This window comes from Geotrypetes seraphini, chromosome 2 (assembly GCF_902459505.1).
Source record: "Geotrypetes seraphini chromosome 2, aGeoSer1.1, whole genome shotgun sequence".
Lineage (NCBI taxonomy): Eukaryota > Metazoa > Chordata > Amphibia > Gymnophiona > Dermophiidae > Geotrypetes > Geotrypetes seraphini.
Window position 1 is genome coordinate 431,255,467 of NC_047085.1, and position 19,575 is coordinate 431,275,041.

Sequence of the window (19,575 nt, forward strand, 5' to 3'; positions counted from 1 at the left end):
AAAGCAAGTTTGATTAAAATGGATGGAGACTTCCCCCCCCCCCCCCCCCCACAGAGTAAAAAATTGCTTGTTCCATTGACCATAGTGGATCTGAATGATCCAAGCAATTAATCAGAAAATGAACCAAATGAGTACATAAACCAAAAATAATCTGAACCAAACGTTTGCTGTGCACATCTCTAAGACCGCCAAGGATTTTTAACTGTCTGCTTTGCAGCTACCAAATCTTTCCATGTAACAAAATGTATGTAGAGCATTAACCAGTCCTTCATATCAGATGGGAAAGAACCTTTAGCTGAAACATTGGATTGGATCTTCACAAGAAGTGCAAATTGAAAAGAAGGAATAAAAAGTAGTAGTTAGATCAAATATTCAGAGGGGAAAAATATGATGCTTCAGTAAAAATGAATGGTCTATATCATTACGGGCTTTCTTTGGATCAATACTGTAAATGCTGAATGAATAACAATTTCTATACTGAGCTTTCTTTTGCAATTGAATTTGTGGATTCCCAAAGGGCTTTGTGATTAATGAACACTAACTTAATCAGTGAAAAAAAGGTCCTTTTCTTCTAAGGAAATCCAGTCTCCATTCAACTCCTGTTCATTATCCTGGACTCTAATCACAACCCTTATTGTTAAATCCTCCAGAGTGTTCCCAGTGTGAAGGATGCATGGCTTATTGTTGTATGCACCACTGTGCTGACTTCACAAAAGAGCTTTACCTTGAACCCCAATGAAGAAAACTCAAGTTACATGCGGTTCTGTTTATTTTAGCATTAATGTAAACAATATTTCACATTGCCACCCTAGACATAGGGATATGCATTTTTTGTTTGTCTCATTCTCTTTTGCAAAAGTGTGCTCTAGTTCATTTAGGCCCAAATTCTATAAAGAGTGCTGCTAGGTGTCCTAAAGTTACTGGTTTTAATTGGTTTAATTGTCTTTAATCAACACAATAATTGCATCATTTTAAAGCAATTAAAATATCATTAAAAAAAAAGATGGTACCTCCACAAATGGCACCAGAACTTCGACTACAGAGACACCACCGGTGCCTAAGGGTAAAATAGGCATAGTTAATGCCAGAAGTACCCCTTAGATGTCGGTAGGCACCTCTGTAGTTGTAATTTTCATCACAGATAGATCCTGGACATGTAGGCCTTTAAAACCCTGGCCTACATTTCCAGTGGCTATCTGTGATGTGCCCGCAATTCTGCAAACAGCGCCATCGCAAGACTGATGTAATTGGCGCCACTTTTGTGTGTAGCTGCCAATCATGGTGCTGTTTATAGAATCCGTGCCTTAGTGCCCACTAAATCACCATTGATAGCCTGTATTATTACCAGATACTGGAGACCATTTTTGAGCACTTGTCCCTAGGTAAAAGGCATGCATGTGAAAATGCCAGTTTTGCAAAGTTGTACATGATATGAGGTATTCAGATTGTTCAAAAATGTATGTGTATATTCCCAATTTTGTATTAGAATATACATGTGTAGACACTTAACCACATAAGAGACCGATGGAAATTCTAGCCCAATATTCTGTTTACAACAGTGGCTAATCCAGGTCACAAGTACCTGGCAGAAACCCAAATAGTAGCAACATTCCATGCCACTGATCCCGGAACAAGCAGTGGCTTCCTCCTATGTGTCTCAATAGCAGAGTATTAGTATATAGGCTTATAGATGGAAAATATTTATAGAAGAATGCGTACTGTTGCAACCTAAGGGGTGGGATACCCTATAGCCCTCCCCACAATATCTTCTATATTACAACTGTTTATTAACAAAAGTCTTCAGGCCCTCAGAGGTGCCACCAGATGCTCAATTATGTCTCATAGCAACTGGCTTTATGCCCCTATCGTCATCGGGTCTCTTTAGTTTTTTAAAGTTTTTTTTGTGCAATGCTATATTTTCGTGTTAATTCAATAAATAGTTGATAAAAGTTAGAACTTATCTTGGGTGGTTCAGCCAAGAGGGATAGAGTACTGCCAACATGTTTCACCCTATTCGGGTTTCCTCAGGGCACAATCCCTCAGAACTGTGTGTGCTCTATATGACGTGGCCACCCGAATGAATGATCTTAGATCATTCATTCGGGTGGCCACGTCGTATAGAGCACACACAGTTCTGAGGTAAGCCAATAGTTTAGTTGTTTTTGGTTGATGCAATGAATTTTGGTAAGCATTGAGCACTTAAGTTATGTTTTATTGTAGGGATTGTGCCCTGAGGAAACCCGAATAGGGTGAAACATGTTGGCAGTACTCTATCCCTCTTGGCTGAACCACCCAAGATAAGTTCAAACTTTTATCAACTATTTATTGAATTAACACGAAAATATAGCATTGCACAAAAAAAACTTTAAAAAACTAAAGAGACCCGATGATGATAGGGGGCATAAAGCCAGTTGCTATGAGACATAATTGAGCATCTGGTGGCACCTTTGAGGGCCTGAAGACTTTTGTTAATAAACAGTTGTAATATAGAAGATATTGCTATAGTGTATCCCACCCCTTAGGTTGCATCAATAGCAGAGTATGCACCTTTCCTCTGGGAACTTGTCCAAACCTTTCTTAAACCCAGCAACGCTAACCACTATAACCACCAACTCTGTCGACGAGTTCCAGAGCTTAACTACTCTTTGAGAGAAAACATTTTTCCTCATATTTATTTTAATAGTATTCCCGTGTAATTTCATTGAGTGTAGTTTTGTACTTTTTGAAAGGGTGAAAAATCAACTTACTCTTACCCATTCTACACAAAATAAATACTTGATTCTTGAGTCTGGTCTTTCTTCTTAGTGAAAGTTAATAGATAAAAAACAATTTAAAATTATATCTGCAGGTAAAATCCATTACCTGGACTTGGCGCACAGGAAGCCAATGGATGGCAGCCTCCATTATTTACTGAACAAACATCAACCTGTGCACACCTTCGACCATCTCCTCGATAACCTAATGATAGCAAAAATAATTCACATTAAAAGAAGTAGATGTCCAATATGCCCTTTGTGCCTCTCTTTGAGCGCGAGCACTTATGCCTGCCTAAGGCTGGTGTAAATGCTGTCGCCCATCTGATGGTAGTTAGACACACACATGCAGGTGTTATATAATAGCAAACCTAATTTCTGGGAACATCCCTGAACTGCCTAATCCCCTTCTGTGGCCACACCCCTTTTGGAGCTGTGCCCTATGAAATTCAGTGACAGGTATTATAGAATGGGGAAAAGAGCCAATTTGATTCATGCCTCCTTATTACTGTTATTGAAGTGCTTGTTAATGCCAATGATTGCTTTCGCCCTAGCTAATCTGCACTCCGCACCCCAAATTACACCCAACGTTGGGTGGCCTATACAGAATTTCAACATGGACTACATTTGTCATTCTACCTGGTGGACAAGGGCCACAGTGATAAGATCCCATCGTGTTCATGCACTGCACCAGGGGAGCCACCGAGCAGCCTCCGTTATTAATCTCACATTCGTTGATATCCTGACAGCTGTAACCGTTTCCTTGCCAGCCTAGAAGAGACACATCAGAGCAGAGCATGATGGAGACCTTGCCTTTATTAGAATTATCTCTGTGTATACAACGCCATTTCATGCGGATGAATAATATAACTGCAAATTATTACTGCTAATAAAAACATGAATAAGTGCATAACAATACTAATCATGTTATTATGAATCAAAATAAACAAAATTATTTATGTGTACTGGCAAATAAGTAACATGGGTAAAATGTGTGGATCAAACATTGGTGCAACATATTATGAGGTCAGAATACATTTTTGTCCAACTTTGATTTACTATAAATCAGCAAGAGTAGCAAATGCTGGTACTAATGAAAATATAGAGCTCAATATGCAATTGCCTGGTCAATATATAATTTGGTTCATCAATAACTTAATATTCAGCACCATTGTCCATTTAGGTACAGCCACTGAATGTTCATTTATAACTTGAAAGGTTTAAGTTAGATGTTTCCAGTTATACTTGGTATTTCTGCAGATCACTTGAACATTTAACTCACATGTTTAACTGCTGAATGCCATTGCTTAGTTGGTCAGGAAAGACTCCCCTCCTCCCAATTAAACAGAGGGGTGTCCTAGAATAATGGTTCACTCCTCTTCCACACACCCACCCACACCCCTTTTTTTTTTTTTGCTAATACTAAACTAAACTAAACTAAACCTTAAGTAAGTCCTTTGGAGGAGGGAAGGGAGAGACAGGGCAGAGGCCTAAATGGGTACACCTAAAAATTATCACACAAAAGTGGTGCTAAGCAGCAGTAAAGGCCAGATTCTGTAAACTGCGCCTATATCGGCAGCATCAACAAAAAAAGGATGCTGGCTGCATGTCAATCGCGCTTAGGCACTGTTAACAGAATCACGGCTAACGACCCTAAGAAAAATGACGCCTGCAATGTAGGTCCTACCGGCGCCTAAGTTAAAATGCAAAACGCTGTTTAAACAAATTTCAAGGTGCCTACTGGCGCCCAAAAATAACGGTTCTGGGCACTTTACGGCACCTAATACCACTATAGGCGTGGCTAACACTGGAAGTGGTGTTAGGCACTGTGAAGCGCCTATGCAGGCGCAATTCACATCAAAGGTAGGTGCTGTAAACGTAGGCCTTGAAAACCTTGTCCTATATTTCCGGTGCCTACCTTTGCCAGAGGTACCGTCATGTGATTGACACGTGATTGGCAACCGCTTTTAAGGTGAAAACGGCACTGTTTATGGCCTAAGTTTATAGACTAGTGTCAGTTTTGCGCACAATTGATAGTATTTAGCTGCGAGCTTTTACTCTAGTGTTTGACATGGCATAAATGATCGTCCTAAAATTAGGTGCTCAAATACAATTTAAGCTACTATTCTATAATGGCTTCAGTGCCCAACTTGGCCATTATAGAATACTTGCTTAGTGCTCAGGTTTTTTTCGTGCCTAACACTTGGTGCCTTTTCTTGAAACTACCACTGTATACGTAAACATTCCAGGGGGGGGGGGTTAAAAAATGATGGAATTGGCTCAGGATTGGAACCTAGAAATAGGAACAGAGACGCCCAGATTAAGACTTATTGATTTCGCTACTATTTTAGAACAGGAGCTGCTGATGTAGGACTGGATGTGTATGCGCTGCCTACTTGTGGTGGGAACAACCATTTTATAAGTGTTAATAGGCCAATATGGGAGCATACGTGTATACAGTATATGCTGACACATAGACATATATAAATATATGTACTGTAGATAGATAGATAGATTCAAGTTTCAAGTTTATTATAGCTTGATATACCACTTTACATACCAAAGCGGTTTACATCATACAAAATTTTTAACAAAAGAGAGACTAATTAAAAACAAGGGGAAGGACATATTGGCAAGCCATGGAACAGGAGGGAAATGGGAAGGTTTACAATTCTTAAAATAAAATGAGGAAGTATTGGATAGAACAATAAGGATTTTCAAAACATTTCCGCACTTTTAAATTTTTAAAAAGTATTTATTAATTATCTCAAAAGTAAATTACATCATTTTTCTAGACCCTCACCCTGTTTTGTGATTCAATTTTCCCAGTGTCCTACCACGACAGGCCCTCTTACCACTTCTCCCGCCCCAGCCATTTCCTGCAAGTGCGGAAACTTTTTGAAGAACCCTGGTATCTGCCATTTTAGAGAACCACACACATGTGTTTTCCCAAGCTGTCACAAAGTCAAATGTCATTTGCCAGTATAATTTTGAGAGGTGGGGAGAGACTGAGGGGCTGACCCACCCCTTAATTCTTGCAACAGAGTGCTGCGCAAAACAAGCATCTTGATATAACAAGATGTCCTCCGGAGCAGCCGTAAATTTTAACATTGATCTTGGAGGACATAGATATGCATTTCCCTTCTAAAATTAGTAATGTATTTTTCTGTGATATATTAGTAGGTATTTGAAGAAAAGAATCTGTTTAATCATGTTTGCTATTGTAATCTTGTGATTTATTAGGTGACATTTGAAGAGAAGAAATTCTTTAATTATGTTGATTTTATGATATAGTTTGTTTTTATCTTATGTATGCTTATAATTGATGTAAACCATTTAGGTTTTTTGTAAATGGTATAAAAAGGTTTTAAATAAATAAATGTATTTTAGCTCCACCTTAATCCTATCCACAACACACTCAGACAATACCCCCTTGCTAAATACACATATTCGTGATTTGGATATGAATATCCTAGCTTTCTAAAACTAGTGTGTCAAAGTGTATGTAAAAATGCTGGGTTATGAACATCCAAATTATAAATAGTGCTTCTAAAATAACTGCCTCTGGGTATATCTTATAAAATATTACATACTGTATGTTCCCATTCTTACTGGCGAATTAGGAAATGGAGGGAAAACACAAAAAAAATACCTCACTCCATTAATGAAAACTGATATGCACCATAACTATAAGCCAGTGAAAGAAAACGCTTCAGACAATAGGAGAGGTGAACCCACACTCTACCGCTCAAGCATCAAAGGCAAAAAAAATCCTTTTTTTTCTTGTTAATTGTAGCAGTACAGTACAGTACAACCCCCAGAGAAATAGAAACAAATGCATTTCTTCCTGAACAGTGCAAAATATAGACAGCAGATGTAATTTCTCAAAACTGACACAATTCAATCACTAAATTGAAACTAAAATCATTTCCCCTACCTTTGTTGTCTGATGATTTTGGTTTTCAAATCATCTTTCCCAGTCTCTGGCTGCACTTCCTTCTGTCTGTGCTCTTAACTGTGTATCCAGGGCCACCTTATCCATTTGCTGTTTTTCTCTCCTTCACTTTCTGCCATACATCCGTCTTTAGCATTAACTTTAGCATTAGCTTTCTTCCATTTTTCTGCTTTCTTCTCAAAATCTGCTTTTCCATGCCTTCCCTTCCCATCTATCCATGTGTACTATCTCCTCCCTCTTTCTTTTCCCCTACTCCCAACTATGCATAAGAAACATTTCTTCTTATCTCTTCCCTGTTGCACCCTTCCCTATCACACTCTTCGCTGTCTACCATCTCATCCCTCTGTCTCCACTTCCCCTCCATCCCTATGCACCATCTCATCCCTCTCCCATGGTCCCCTTCCCCCCTCATATGGTCTGGCATCTTTCTCCTTTCCTTCCCATAGTCTGGAATCTCTCTCCTAAGGTCTAACATCTCTCTCTCCTTCCCTCCCTCTTCCCGAGGTCTAAAATCTCTCTCCTCTCCTTTCTGCAGTCTGGCATCTCTCTCTCCCCTCCTTCCTTTCCATTCTGTGGTCTGGCATCTCTCTCTCCTTCCCATTCCAGTGGTCTGACATCTCTCCCTTATTTGGGTCATCTCTCCTCCCTCACAGTGTAACATTTCTCCCTCCCTCCTCTCCAACACTATTATGTCCAACAATTCTCCCTCTTTCTTCCTTTCCTCATCTCTCTTTCCTTCTCACGCCATATACCTATGCCTAACAATTCTCCGTTCCTTTTCTCTCCCCCACCAGCAGCATTTATTTCTCTTCCTTCCCACTACTCTACCTGTGCATCATCTCTCTTTTCCTCCTTTCCTAACTCCCCCCCCCAGCCCATGCATTTGTCCTTCCCAACACTCTCCAAGTATGTGCAGTATCTGTCTTTCCCAACCCCCTGAGCATCTGTCCTCCCTGCCTTCCCAACTTCTTACCCCCTGCACCCAGCCTCTCCATGCCAGGCTCTAAACCCAGCCCCCTCCCTCCATCCCTCCTTGTCAAGTCCTGCCCCCAGCCACCCTCCCTCTCTGTCAGGACCTGCACCGAGCCCTCTTTCCTCCCTCCCATCAGGCTATTCACCCAGCTCCCTTCCCTCCCAACCCCTGCCAGGCTGTTCACCCAGCCCTCTTCCTTCTTTCCCTCCCCTGTCTGACTCTGCACCCAGATCCCTTCCCTCCCAACCTCTGTCAGACTCTGCACCAAGCCCCCCTCCCTCCCAGGCTCTGCAGTGCACCCTGCCCCATCCTCCTACCTCCTCCCAGTCAGTGGCAGCTGATTTCTTCTGCCGCTGCCTGCTCTGTGCTCAGCGGCTTCTTTGATTGGCTTCCATGAATTCTCACGATTCATGAGAATTCATGGGAACCAATCAAAGAAGCCGCTGAGCGCCGAGCATGGAAAGTTTGCTCCTGCTCGCTACTCCCCTGGACTACCAGGGATCAAATTTTTGAGAAGGCTACGACCCCTGTGGCCCCCTCCACATTCCGGTGCCCATGAGCCACAGAACCTATGGGAAGACCAAATTGGTATGTAGAGCCTGAGCTCTTTCATTTATATTTGAGAGCCATGGGTCACTTTTAGCAGGTGCCAGTACTCAGTACCCCCTGAATACAAGCCCTGTACATGGAGGAAAGTAGAGTACCTGTTGGACAGGCTCCACAGTAATAAGAGCCTGGTGTGTTGAAACACTGTACAGGAGGGTTCTGTGAACAGCGGCGGTCAGGGCCGTTGCATTCATCTACATCGACAGTGCAGGCAGCAGAGCCAGTAGGCGACATCCATCCAGCATCGCAGACACAACTGTACTTAGGCTGGGAAAAGAGAGAATGGATTAAGGTGAGGACAGGAAAGGGGGAAAAAATCATCTAGAAGAAAAGGAACTGGCCTATGAAATCCATTCAAAAACACATCCAGAACACAACATTATAGATTTATGGCGTATTACAATTTGCTATACTACGTGGCTAAAATAGACCTCAGTGGTTTAAAATAAAACATATATAAAAGTATAAGAAAAGAACTGTTACCTGGCAGTATTCAAATCCAGACTCAAAGCCCACTTCTTTGAAACTGCTTTCAATTCCTTACTGCAACCCACTTGCGAAGCACCTATACCTGTCTTATCATTTCCTTTGTAATTCCTCCACCTGAGTACTGATGCACTATTTTTGTCCAGTTTGTCTGTCTTGACTAGATTGTAAGCTCTTTCAAACAGGGACTGTCTCTTCCATGTTTTGGTGTACAGTGCTGTGTATGCCTGGTAGTGCTATAGAAATGATAAGTAGTAGTAACTCCATTGGCAGAAAGAAGAGAACATTACATTACATTAGTGACTTCTATTCCGCCTATACCTTGCAGTTCAAGGCGGATTACAAAAGAGCTAACTGGACATTTCCAGTAACGTTACAATTGTGTTTTGGTTACAAAAGAGGTAAGATACCTGGATAAGTTCCAGGAGAACTTGCAAATTGGATAGTAAAATGACTGGACATTTCTAGGTAATATTACAAATAAGTTACAAATAAGATTACATTACATTTTAGGGATCTGTATTCTTGGTTGGTATTTTGAGGAGGAAGAGATTACCAGAGTGGAGGCTTTGGGAGGGGAATTTACCAGGGAGGAGAGGGAAGAGGGGGAGGGTTAAGGTATCCGGATAGATTTTTTGAATAGCAGGGTTTTGAACCAAACACAGACATTCAAAATGTATGCACACATATACAAATCACATCTATATGATCATTCATAAAAGTGAATTGGACAGTTTTATACCACAGCTATGTCTTCCCCTAAAAGCCAACTTCAGAACAACATATCATGGAATATGTAAATTTCTCAACATACACATTAGTCAAAGAGCAATCAGGATGTGTAAAAACCGCCTTCAAAACTTCAATCGACGACACTCGCTGGGAACAAGTCCCTTGGTCTGACCACTTCCTAGGGACCACCTGCCTCCCCATTTTCATGTCACATCTTGAATCCCCACCCCACACCTCTCATTCCATAACCTACCGCAAAAAAATCTCGAGCAATCTATTCTGGTCCAAATTCCTCAACCAACTCTCCTCCAACCCTAGACCTACAGACTCCGAATCCCATTGGCGCAACTGGACCGCCCTCTCAGAGTCCACCTACCACTCCCTCGCTCCAATATCCACTAAAACCATCTCCTACCCCCGAAAGGCCCCCTGGTACTTACCTCTTCACAGAGATTTGAAACAGAAATGTCGCGCTCTGGAGCGCAAATGGAAAAAATCTAAATCCCCCTCTGATAGACAGACCTGGAGGGACAATATTAAGCTCTACAATTCAACATTAAAAAAAGCCAGGAAGAACTTCGGAGACAAGATCTCTAAATCCAACAACCAGATCAGTGCACTGTTTAACATCTGGCGCTCCCTAACTACAAAAAAAGACCCACCCTTGCTCCCACCGTCCATATCAGCCGATGCCCTTGCAATCTTCTTCAATGAAAAGGTTACCACCCACAGTCTCCTACAACTCCCTGGTCTCTACTGACCCCAACCCTACCTTACCTGTCTCCACCCCCATTCCAGCCGACAGATCCTGGACCGTCTTCGAACTTGTTTCCGAATCGCAAGTCTCCAAACTCTGCCTCAAACTAAAAACTTGCAAGTGCACCTTGGACCCTTTCCCCTCCTACCTATTCAAGAACACCTCTACACAGGCCATCGCTTCCCTCACCGAACTTATAAACTCAGCCCTAACATCGGGCCTCTTCTCCTCTGACATGGGACATATTTCATTGGCCCCTCTATTGAAAAAGGCCGACCTTGACCCCTCCATACCATCAAACTACCGCCCAATAGCAAATATCCCCCTCCTAACCAAGTTATTAGAATCCATCATATCCTCCCAACTTTCATCCTACCTAGAAAGATTCTCTATCCTCCTACCCCACCAATTCGGCTTCAGACCCAACTTCAGCACCGAATCCCTTCTGGCCTCACTAATCTCTAAGGTGCAACAACTCCATTCTCGCAAGAAATTCGCTGTTCTCCTACAATTCGACCTCTCCGCAGCTTTCGACGTCGTCCATCATGATATCCTTATCTTCCAACTCTCCGAAATAGGCATAAGCTCCACAGTCCTAGATTGGTTCTTGAAATTCCTACGCTTCCGCTCCTACACCGTTAACCTAAACGGTACTTCATCCCCCCCCCCTGGAAACCGAAATGTGGAGTCCCGCAAGGCTCCCCCCTCTCTCCTATCCTTTTCAACATCTACATATCCTCTCTGAAACTCCTTCATCTATCCCCCCTAGAAACTCTCTACACCTACGCCGATGACATCCTCATCCTCCTCGAGACTGACTCGAGCCTCTCTAACCTCGCTGAGAACATATCCACTTGTATTACGAATCTCCAATCCTGGGCCCAATCTGTACAAATGAAACTGAATGAGTCCAAAATAAAACTACTTTGGCTCGGCCCAACATTAGATCATTTACCCACCTCCATCCCATTACCTTCTGGACCCACTCTTCAGCTTGAGTTTTCAAGCAAAGTCCTAGGCATCGTCATAGACTCCTCTCTCTCCTTCAATGATCACCTCAACTCTTTGATAAAAAAATGCTTCTTTTGCCTTCATATGTTGAGGAAGGTGAGATCCTGCTTTCATCATTCTCACTTTACCATCCTCGTTCAATCTACTATCCTCTCTAGACTGGATTACTGCAATTCCATCTATATAAGCCTAACAAAGAAAAACCTCCATAGACTTCAGCTAATTCAGAACGCCGCGGCTAAGCTTATTTTCGCAAAAGGCAAGTTCGATCATGTCTCCCCACTCCTCTCCAAGCTTCACTGGCTCCCAGTATACTCCAGAGTCCTCTTTAAATGTGCCTGCTTAGCCTTCAAGATCCTACATGGCGTCCTTCCTCCCGTTATCCCACTCTTTTGGAATTCCTCAAAACCACACTCCACCACCACCAAAACCACACTCCACCAGACCCTCCCAAAAACTGAAACTATCATTCCCCTCTATAAAAGGTATATCCCGCGCAGGAAAACTCGGAACATCTCTCCCCTTTAGAACCACAGAACTCTGGAACAACCTCTCATCCCCACTCAGAAACTCAAACTCCTTCCAATCCTTCCGCAAACACTTGAAAACGTGGCTCTTTGTAAAAATCTAATCACCTCCCATTCTCCAGTATTCTGTCCCTCTCCTTTATCCCTTATTGTAGTTCCTTTCCTCTTAACTCTGTAAACCGTGCCGAGCTCTGCGCTTGCAGAGATGGCGCGGTATACAAACCTAAGGTTTAGTTTAGTTTAGTTTAAACAAAACAGAGTTAAAAAGAATTGATACAGATGGAGCTACAGCAGCCTAGTTCTCCTCTTACTGAAATAAATAAAACTAGATGGCCAAATTTATTTTAAAAGGCAACATTGCTACAGTTTAATGTAGGGTAAAAAAAAAAAAAAAAAGAATATCCCTCAGGGTTTTGAACACCTAAGTGCCCATACCTACAAGCCTATGCAGTGATTTTGCAACATGACTGTTACATGCATACAAACTTATTTTACCAAACTAGATGTCCAGAAGAAAGAGCCAAGCTACTAGGCCACGGTAGAGGTTTTTACCTCCACCCGGAGCACTAAATGCTCTGACGCTCATGGGAATTCTATGAGGAGCATCAAGAGCAGTGTTGGAGCAGCTTTGGAACATTTAGTGCTCCAGGCTGCGATAGAAACCTTTACCTTTAGTAAAACCTTTACCTTTAGTAAAAAAGGGGGGGGGGGGGGGGGGGAAGAGTTAGAGTCTACTCATCAGTCAGCATTTTTCTATGTTGTACCTAGGCTATGGAATGATCTGCTCTCACATATAGTACTGGAGCAATCTCTTCCTAAATTCAAAACACTTCTGAAGGCGCATTCCTTTACTTTAGCTCAGTGTCTTGCAAATTATGTTGAGCTGTGGCACATGAAACGTAGTGGCCGTGGCTCGAGGCATCCAGAAGTGCGCGGACATCGGCACGATGTCATCATGCGCATGCAGGACATCATCATGCCAACATCCACGCATGCGCAAAGGCCCTCCGGATGGACCCTGAGCCATTAGTGGGGGGAGGGGTGCCAGCAGGGAGAGGAGAGGTGCCGACCGACTGCGTCGGCTGACTGCCTACAGGATGTGCCTCACTGCATGAAGCACGTTCTATAGGCAGTCCGCCGGCACAGCGGCGGCGCCGCTCCTCCTCCCCAGCATTTTGCGGCACACCTGAAATCCTAGGAGGCACACTAGTGTGCCGTGGCACACAGTTTGCGATACACTGCTTTAGCTTATAGTAATACATAATATTCTATTTCACATGGGAGTGAGCAGAGCCTGTTGACCAGAGAAACTATTTTTTATGGCTATTTGTATCTTGTAAGATTGTTGTCCTTGTTCCTGTTATACTGGAGTTCTTTTCCTTTGTGTTTTAGTATGTACACTACTTAGACCTGTTGAATCTGTATGGACCCCTTTTGTGAAGCTACATTAGGGTTTTTTTTTATCATGAGTCGCTTTGGTAAAAGCTCCAACTCTCATAGGAATTCTATGAGCGTCAGAACTTTTACCACAGCGGCCTACGATTTAAAAAAAACCCTTAATGTAGCTTCATAAAAGGAGGCCTATATGTGGTATAACAAGTTTTTATTATTTTTAATAATAATAGTTTTTTTTCCCCCGCATGACTGCAAACTCCAGGCCCATTTAGCTAGAAGCAGGTGTCAATGCCAGAATCTAGCTTTTTGAAACTACTATTGCTACTACTACTATTTATCACTTCTATAGCGCTGAAAGGCGTACACAGTGCTGTACATTTTGACATTTAATAAATGGTCCCTGCTCAGAAGAGCTTACAATCTAACTTGGACAGACAGACATGACATATAAGGTTGGGGATGCAGAACGTAAGGTGAGAGGAGTAAGGAGTTGAAAGCAGTCTCGAAGAGGTGGGCTTTTAACTTGGACTTGAACACTGCCAGAGACGGAGCCTGCCATAGGGATTCAGGCAGTTTGTTCCAGACATATACCTCCTGCTTTACTAAGGTGCGCTAACCAATTAGCACGTGCTAATCGAATTAGCGCACGCTAAACGCTAACACATCCATAGACTAACATGCACACATTAGCGTTTAGCGTGCACTAAATCGGTTAGCGCACCTTAGTAAAACAGGGCCATAGTGCAGCAAGATAGAAGGGACGGAGTCTGGAGTTTGCAGAGGAGCAGAAGGGCACAGACAGGAGGGACTTACCAGCTGAGCAAAGCTCGTGGGGGGGGAACATAGGGGGAAATAAGTGAAGAGAGATAGTGAGGGGCAGCTGAGCGGAAGACCTGAGAGTAGCGAGTTGCAGTAAAACAAGTGTACAGTGGTGTCTCACACAACGAACTTAATTGGTTCCAGGAGCAAGTTTGTTATGCGAAAAGTTCGTTATGTGAAACGCGTTTTCCCATAACAATACATGTTAAAAAAAATAATTCGTTCTGTAGCATAAAATATGCTAAGATGACATAAAAAAAGATAAATCTTTGGTTATTATTTTTATTTAGATACATCTAAAAACATAATTGTTTTTTAAAACAACACACACTTTTTAAATTTAAAGACAGACTAAGTAGAGTCTAATTTTACAGTGAGAGAGGGCAGAGTCTCAGCGGCAAAAACTGGGACTTAACTGTTCATTTTTTAAATGCCTGCATGGTTGAAAATGTTGTCCATTTCCTTGGGCAGATCATTCTGTCTATAATACTAGTTTATACTTACAGTATTACAAAATGGTCTAAATGGATAAGCTTTTGTTTTCCTGTTTCTTTCAATATGTAAACAGATTGCCAATGGTGAGAGAGAACAAAGCTGTTATTTTTCTAGCATCGGGGAAGCAGCGAGAGTAGCTCCGCCCCCCCCCAACGCATCAGCAGTAGGCGCCGGGCCCCTGCGAGCCGACGGTCCGCCACTGCACAGGGAGCCAGGCGGAGAGAGGGCAGTTAAGCGCAGTGCCTGCGCGGAAGGATGCAGCTCGGGCGACTTCGTTGTGTGAAACGAAGTTCGTTGTGGGAAGCAAGACATGAAGTTCATTGTGCGCAGCGTTCGCTGTGCGAGGCGTTCGTTATGCGAGGCACCACTGTATATCGTATTGCAATGGCAAATTTGGCAAAATCCACATACCTTTCATCCCTATTGAAATCCCATTTACAATATACGCCTTTAAAGCTGTGTGTGCTGCAAATAAACAGTTGCAAATAGCTGCTTTCCAAACTGGTTACTCACACACGCATAAAAGACACACAAACCTTCTAAAGTGGACGCCTTTGTGTATCTTTCTTTGACGGCTTTGCTTAGTATTGTGATAATGGATTGCTATTCCTTTAATCAGCAGAAAACAGAAGAGGAATCCGTGCCTTAATGCTTAGAAAGTATATTGAGTAACAAAGGGCACTTTAGTAATTGTAGACGCCGGGGTTTGAATCTTACTTGTCCAGGTTGTACTCTGTGTGAATCTAAGCAGATGCCGTGTTCGCAGAGGCTCTGAGAACCTCCCTGGCAGTCATCATATTTCGAGGTGCAGTGGGGTCCGTACCACTCGGCAGCACATGCACAGCTGAGGATTACAGCACAGAACACATTGCATAATCTCATGATGGCTCTTTATAACATGAGTTCAGATATTATTTCTAGCAGACTATCAATGCACATAGAATTGTAGATGTACACAGGCAGATTTTTATTTTTCTATTATACAAATGTTCTATATTAGTGGTTCCCAAACCTGTCCTGGGGGACCCCCAGCCAGTCAGGTTTTCAAGATATCCCTAATGAATATGCATGAGAGAGATTTGCATATAATGGAAGTGCAAGGTATGCAAATCTCTCTCGTGCATATTCATTAGGGATATCTTGAAAACCTGACTGGCTGGGGGTCCCCCAGGACAGGTTTGGGAACCACTGTATATTAAACACTTTCTTATATCAAAATGTGCTACAATAATCCAACACACACATACAAACTAGGCAACAACAACAACAAAAAAAGCCAACTAACGTCCCTTTGTTCCTACTCCATTCTCCTGTTCAGCTATTATTCCCATCAGGAAACTGCCATGTGTTCTACCATACGCGCTGGAATGATAGAGGCCATGGCCTCCCCCAAAATTGGCGGTCACTGATTGGTGCCCTCCCTCCCACCCGTTTCCCAACATTGTACTTTAAATCTTCAGGGCAGCCGCCGTGCAGAATGAACAAGCAGGCATACCCCAGAACCCTTCATTCCACCTCCGAGTGCAAGCTCAATGACATTGCGCGGCGGCTGCCCCACAGATTTAAAGTACAACACCAGAAGGAGGTAGGGGGTGGAGTCGGGAGCTGGTGACGGGCTGTGCTGCAGGATTCCGCTGGGGCTAGGGAGTAACTCCTGGCTCCCCCCAAAACTAAACAGCATCCCGCTGCCTATGTTTTCAACTATCTATGAAAGATCCTCTAATCCAGTGTGTCGCAAACTTTTTCCGCTGCAGCAAACTAAACTCAGGGTCGTGTCTACAGGGCCTCTGACCATGCACGGATGTCGACCGGTGAGATCACACACATGTGCATACAGGCAGGATTTGGATGTTTACACATGGGGCTAGATTCTATATGTTGCGCTGAAGAAAAACCATGCTTGACGCTATCCATAAATTGTGCCTACAGTTAGGCATGGTTTATGGAATATGCGTAGCAGCTAGCCCCATTACTAAAATTTAGGTGGGACATTTATGTCAAATAAAACCTGGTGTAAATGCTCACACCTAACTTCAGCATGGATCAGGAGCATTCCATAACAGCGCACATCATTTTTAGGAACACCCATAGTCCACCAATGCCCCTCCCATGACCATGCCCCATTTTCAGACCGTGCATTAGAATATATGCGCGCTACTTTATAAAATATGCTTAGAAAGCTGTGCACATAAATTCTAATTAGGGCCAGTTACTGTCGATAATTGCTTGATAGTGGCTAACTATCAGTATCGATTGGCTCATTAAACAATTAAGTTTACTTATTTATTTTATTTAAAAGTTTGTATCACCGCAACATCCAACAATTCTGTGCGGGTAACAACAATGCATGCATAATAAAATAACAAACAAAATAAAATAAAAAAATACTATTTCCTTGTAAAAACACAGTTCAATGGAAGTCACGACAATGGATACTTGATAAAATAAACAAACAAAACTAAAATATGCTATTCTTGTTGAGAAAGAATTTACTCTGCCCCAAGGTACATTGGCAGCGCTGGCTTCTGCCTGGATTACAATCACCGCCTAAATTTTCATTGAAAAGCACTGCATTGCATAGCACAGCGACGCTGAGGCTCAGCTAAGTTTTTAAAAATGTTGGTATTCAGTTGCGTTGGTTTTGTATATTTTGCCACACCTTGGGTTTTTGATAAACCTCTTAGAATTTAAATACCTTTAATGTTGGGGACTCCCTTAAATTTCTACTCCTAAGTACCCAATCAAGTACCTCTCATAACAAGGAAGAAAGTGGGCCCTTAAATTTCTAAGCATCTATATTAAGCCTAGTTTTTGAGCCAGAGACCTTTTCTCCCTATTAGGGGGAGTTTTTTCTCTCTGGCTTTGTTTTCCGGAGCGGACCAATGATAGTATTTCCTGGGCAGTGACTCCTAACATAGAACCCAGCATCACTTAGCTATAGTTTGGGTTCCTCTTTTCCACAATCATCACTTTGCACTTGCTCCCATTAAGCATCATCTACCACTTTGACTCTCAGTCTCCCAAAGTCCTCTTGCAATTTAACAACTTTGAACAACTTTGTGTCATCAGCAAATTTAATTATTTCACAAGTTATTCCTATCTTTAGATCATTGATAAATATGTTAAAAAAGCAGTGGTCCATTTTCCTTGTGTACAAAATGCTTTATAAAATTATTCCTTAAGTGTCTAGAAATGTACCTGAAGCTGCCTTGTGTATTCACACACGTTGCTCCATTCTGACAACCTAAAGGCATACTAGCATAAAGCTGGCATTCATTGACATCCTCTGAACAGAATGCACCCTGGGTTGAAAAGAGAAAAATCACACTCATCTGACAATGTCTGTGTGACTGAGTGATTTCAAGTTATCATCAAAATAGTTTAAACATTATACAAACCATCAAGTCTATGCAATAGGATGGTCTTGATTTTAGACTAAGTCCCCCCCAAAATCTAATTGTTCCCAAATCTGCTAAAAGACTCACTTTCCAGTTGCTGGTACAGAGACACAAAAATGCATCCAGCAGATTGATGCAGGTTCCGGAATTCTGACAGGGGTTGCTATCACATGCTTTTCGCCAAAAAGTCTACAAAAAGAAAAAGTTGGGGACAAAATGAACAATAATGACATTGTTTTTACTACTATATATGCTAGAAATACAGAGAGAAAAGAAAACCCACCTTAAGCAATACATATATCAATTCAATACATACTTTAATACATTAATACATTAATACATAAATACATAAATAGGAAGGAATTCTATAAACGTGCTCAAAACTTAACACCAAGAAAATTGAGTGCTAAGCCCTATTCTATAAGAAGTATTCCCTTTTTTAGGATAGCATTCAGCACAGATCCTGTGACTAACATATGGTGCCCTACTTATACCCACTAAAAGCAGGTGCAAATGCCAACGCCTAATTTAGGCGTGCTTCTGACAAATTCTGAAATTCCATGCGCAACATTTTGAAATGCTCACAATACGCCCCTGGCTATGCCCTCTTTTCAGATACATGCCAAGAGAGTTAAGTTCTAAGCCTTATAGGATAGAATGCAGCCAGTTGTGCATGCAAATTCTAATTGATGCCAATTAACTGTAATAATTAGTTGTTAGCGTACAATTATTGCTCGTAAAGGGCTCATTGATCAATCGAGTTGTGTGCGCAACTTAGTATGTGCCCAAAATTTGGCATGTGGCTTCTACCACCATATATAGAACCTGGGGGATCATGCGTGAATATAAATTTTTTTAGTCGGAGAAAGATGATTTGGGGTACAACTTTCAATTGAGAATGCATCCTTGAAGATTTGTTCTAAGGTCAAGTTTGTTGGATCTGAGCGGAGAAGAGAGAGTAGTCAAATATTACCCCGAGGTTGCAGGCTGATGAGACAGGGCGCAGAGTGTTATCCACAGAAATAGAGAATGGCGAGAGGGGGGAGGGGAATTTAGGTGGAAAGATAAGTTCAGTTTTAGCCATATTCAGTTTGAGATGGCGGCGAGACATCCAAGCGGCAATGTTGGACAGGCAGGCTGAGATTCGGGCCTGAATGCCTTTGGAGATATCTGGAGTGGTGAGGTAGATCTGGGAGTCATTGGCATAGAGGTGATATTGAAAACCATGGGAGGAGATCAGTGTACCGAGAGAGCGGGTATATATGGAAGAGGAGAGTACCCAAGACAGAACCTTGAAGCACACCGATAGTCAGTGAGATGGCAGTGGAGGAAGATCCACCGTAACATACACTGAAAGTACGATGGGAGATATAGGAAGAAAACCAGGAGAGAACAGAACTTTGGAATCCCAGCAAGGACATGTCAAGGAGGAGCAGTGTCAAAGGCAGCAGACAGATCGAGAAGGATGAGGATTTGGCCAGAAACAGGTTGTGAGATACTTTAGCAAGGGCAGTTTCCATAGAATGGAAAAGATGAAAGCCTGATATAAATGGGTCAAGAATATCATGAGAAGAGAGAAAGTCCATGCAACGGTGGTGAACTGCAAATTCGAGTAGTTTGGATAGGAAGGTGAGAAGGGAGATGGCGCGATAGTTGGAGGGGTGTGTG

General features: G+C 42.3%; 1 protein-coding gene across 2 annotated transcripts in view; it reads right to left on the reverse strand.

Annotated features, from left to right (window-relative positions):
- Positions 1–19,575, reverse strand: part of CUBN (cubilin) — a 494,825-nt gene that overhangs the window by 457,057 nt on the left and 18,193 nt on the right. For both annotated transcript variants that reach the window (XM_033931276.1, XM_033931275.1), the window contains exons 5-10: positions 17,995–18,096; positions 17,708–17,811; positions 15,227–15,353; positions 8,386–8,554; positions 3,393–3,524; positions 2,863–2,958 (exon numbers count right to left, since the gene is read on the reverse strand). In XM_033931276.1, the coding sequence (XP_033787167.1) occupies positions 2,863–2,958; positions 3,393–3,524; positions 8,386–8,554; positions 15,227–15,353; positions 17,708–17,811; positions 17,995–18,096 (730 nt within the window). The remainder of the gene's footprint in view (positions 1–2,862; positions 2,959–3,392; positions 3,525–8,385; positions 8,555–15,226; positions 15,354–17,707; positions 17,812–17,994; positions 18,097–19,575) is intronic.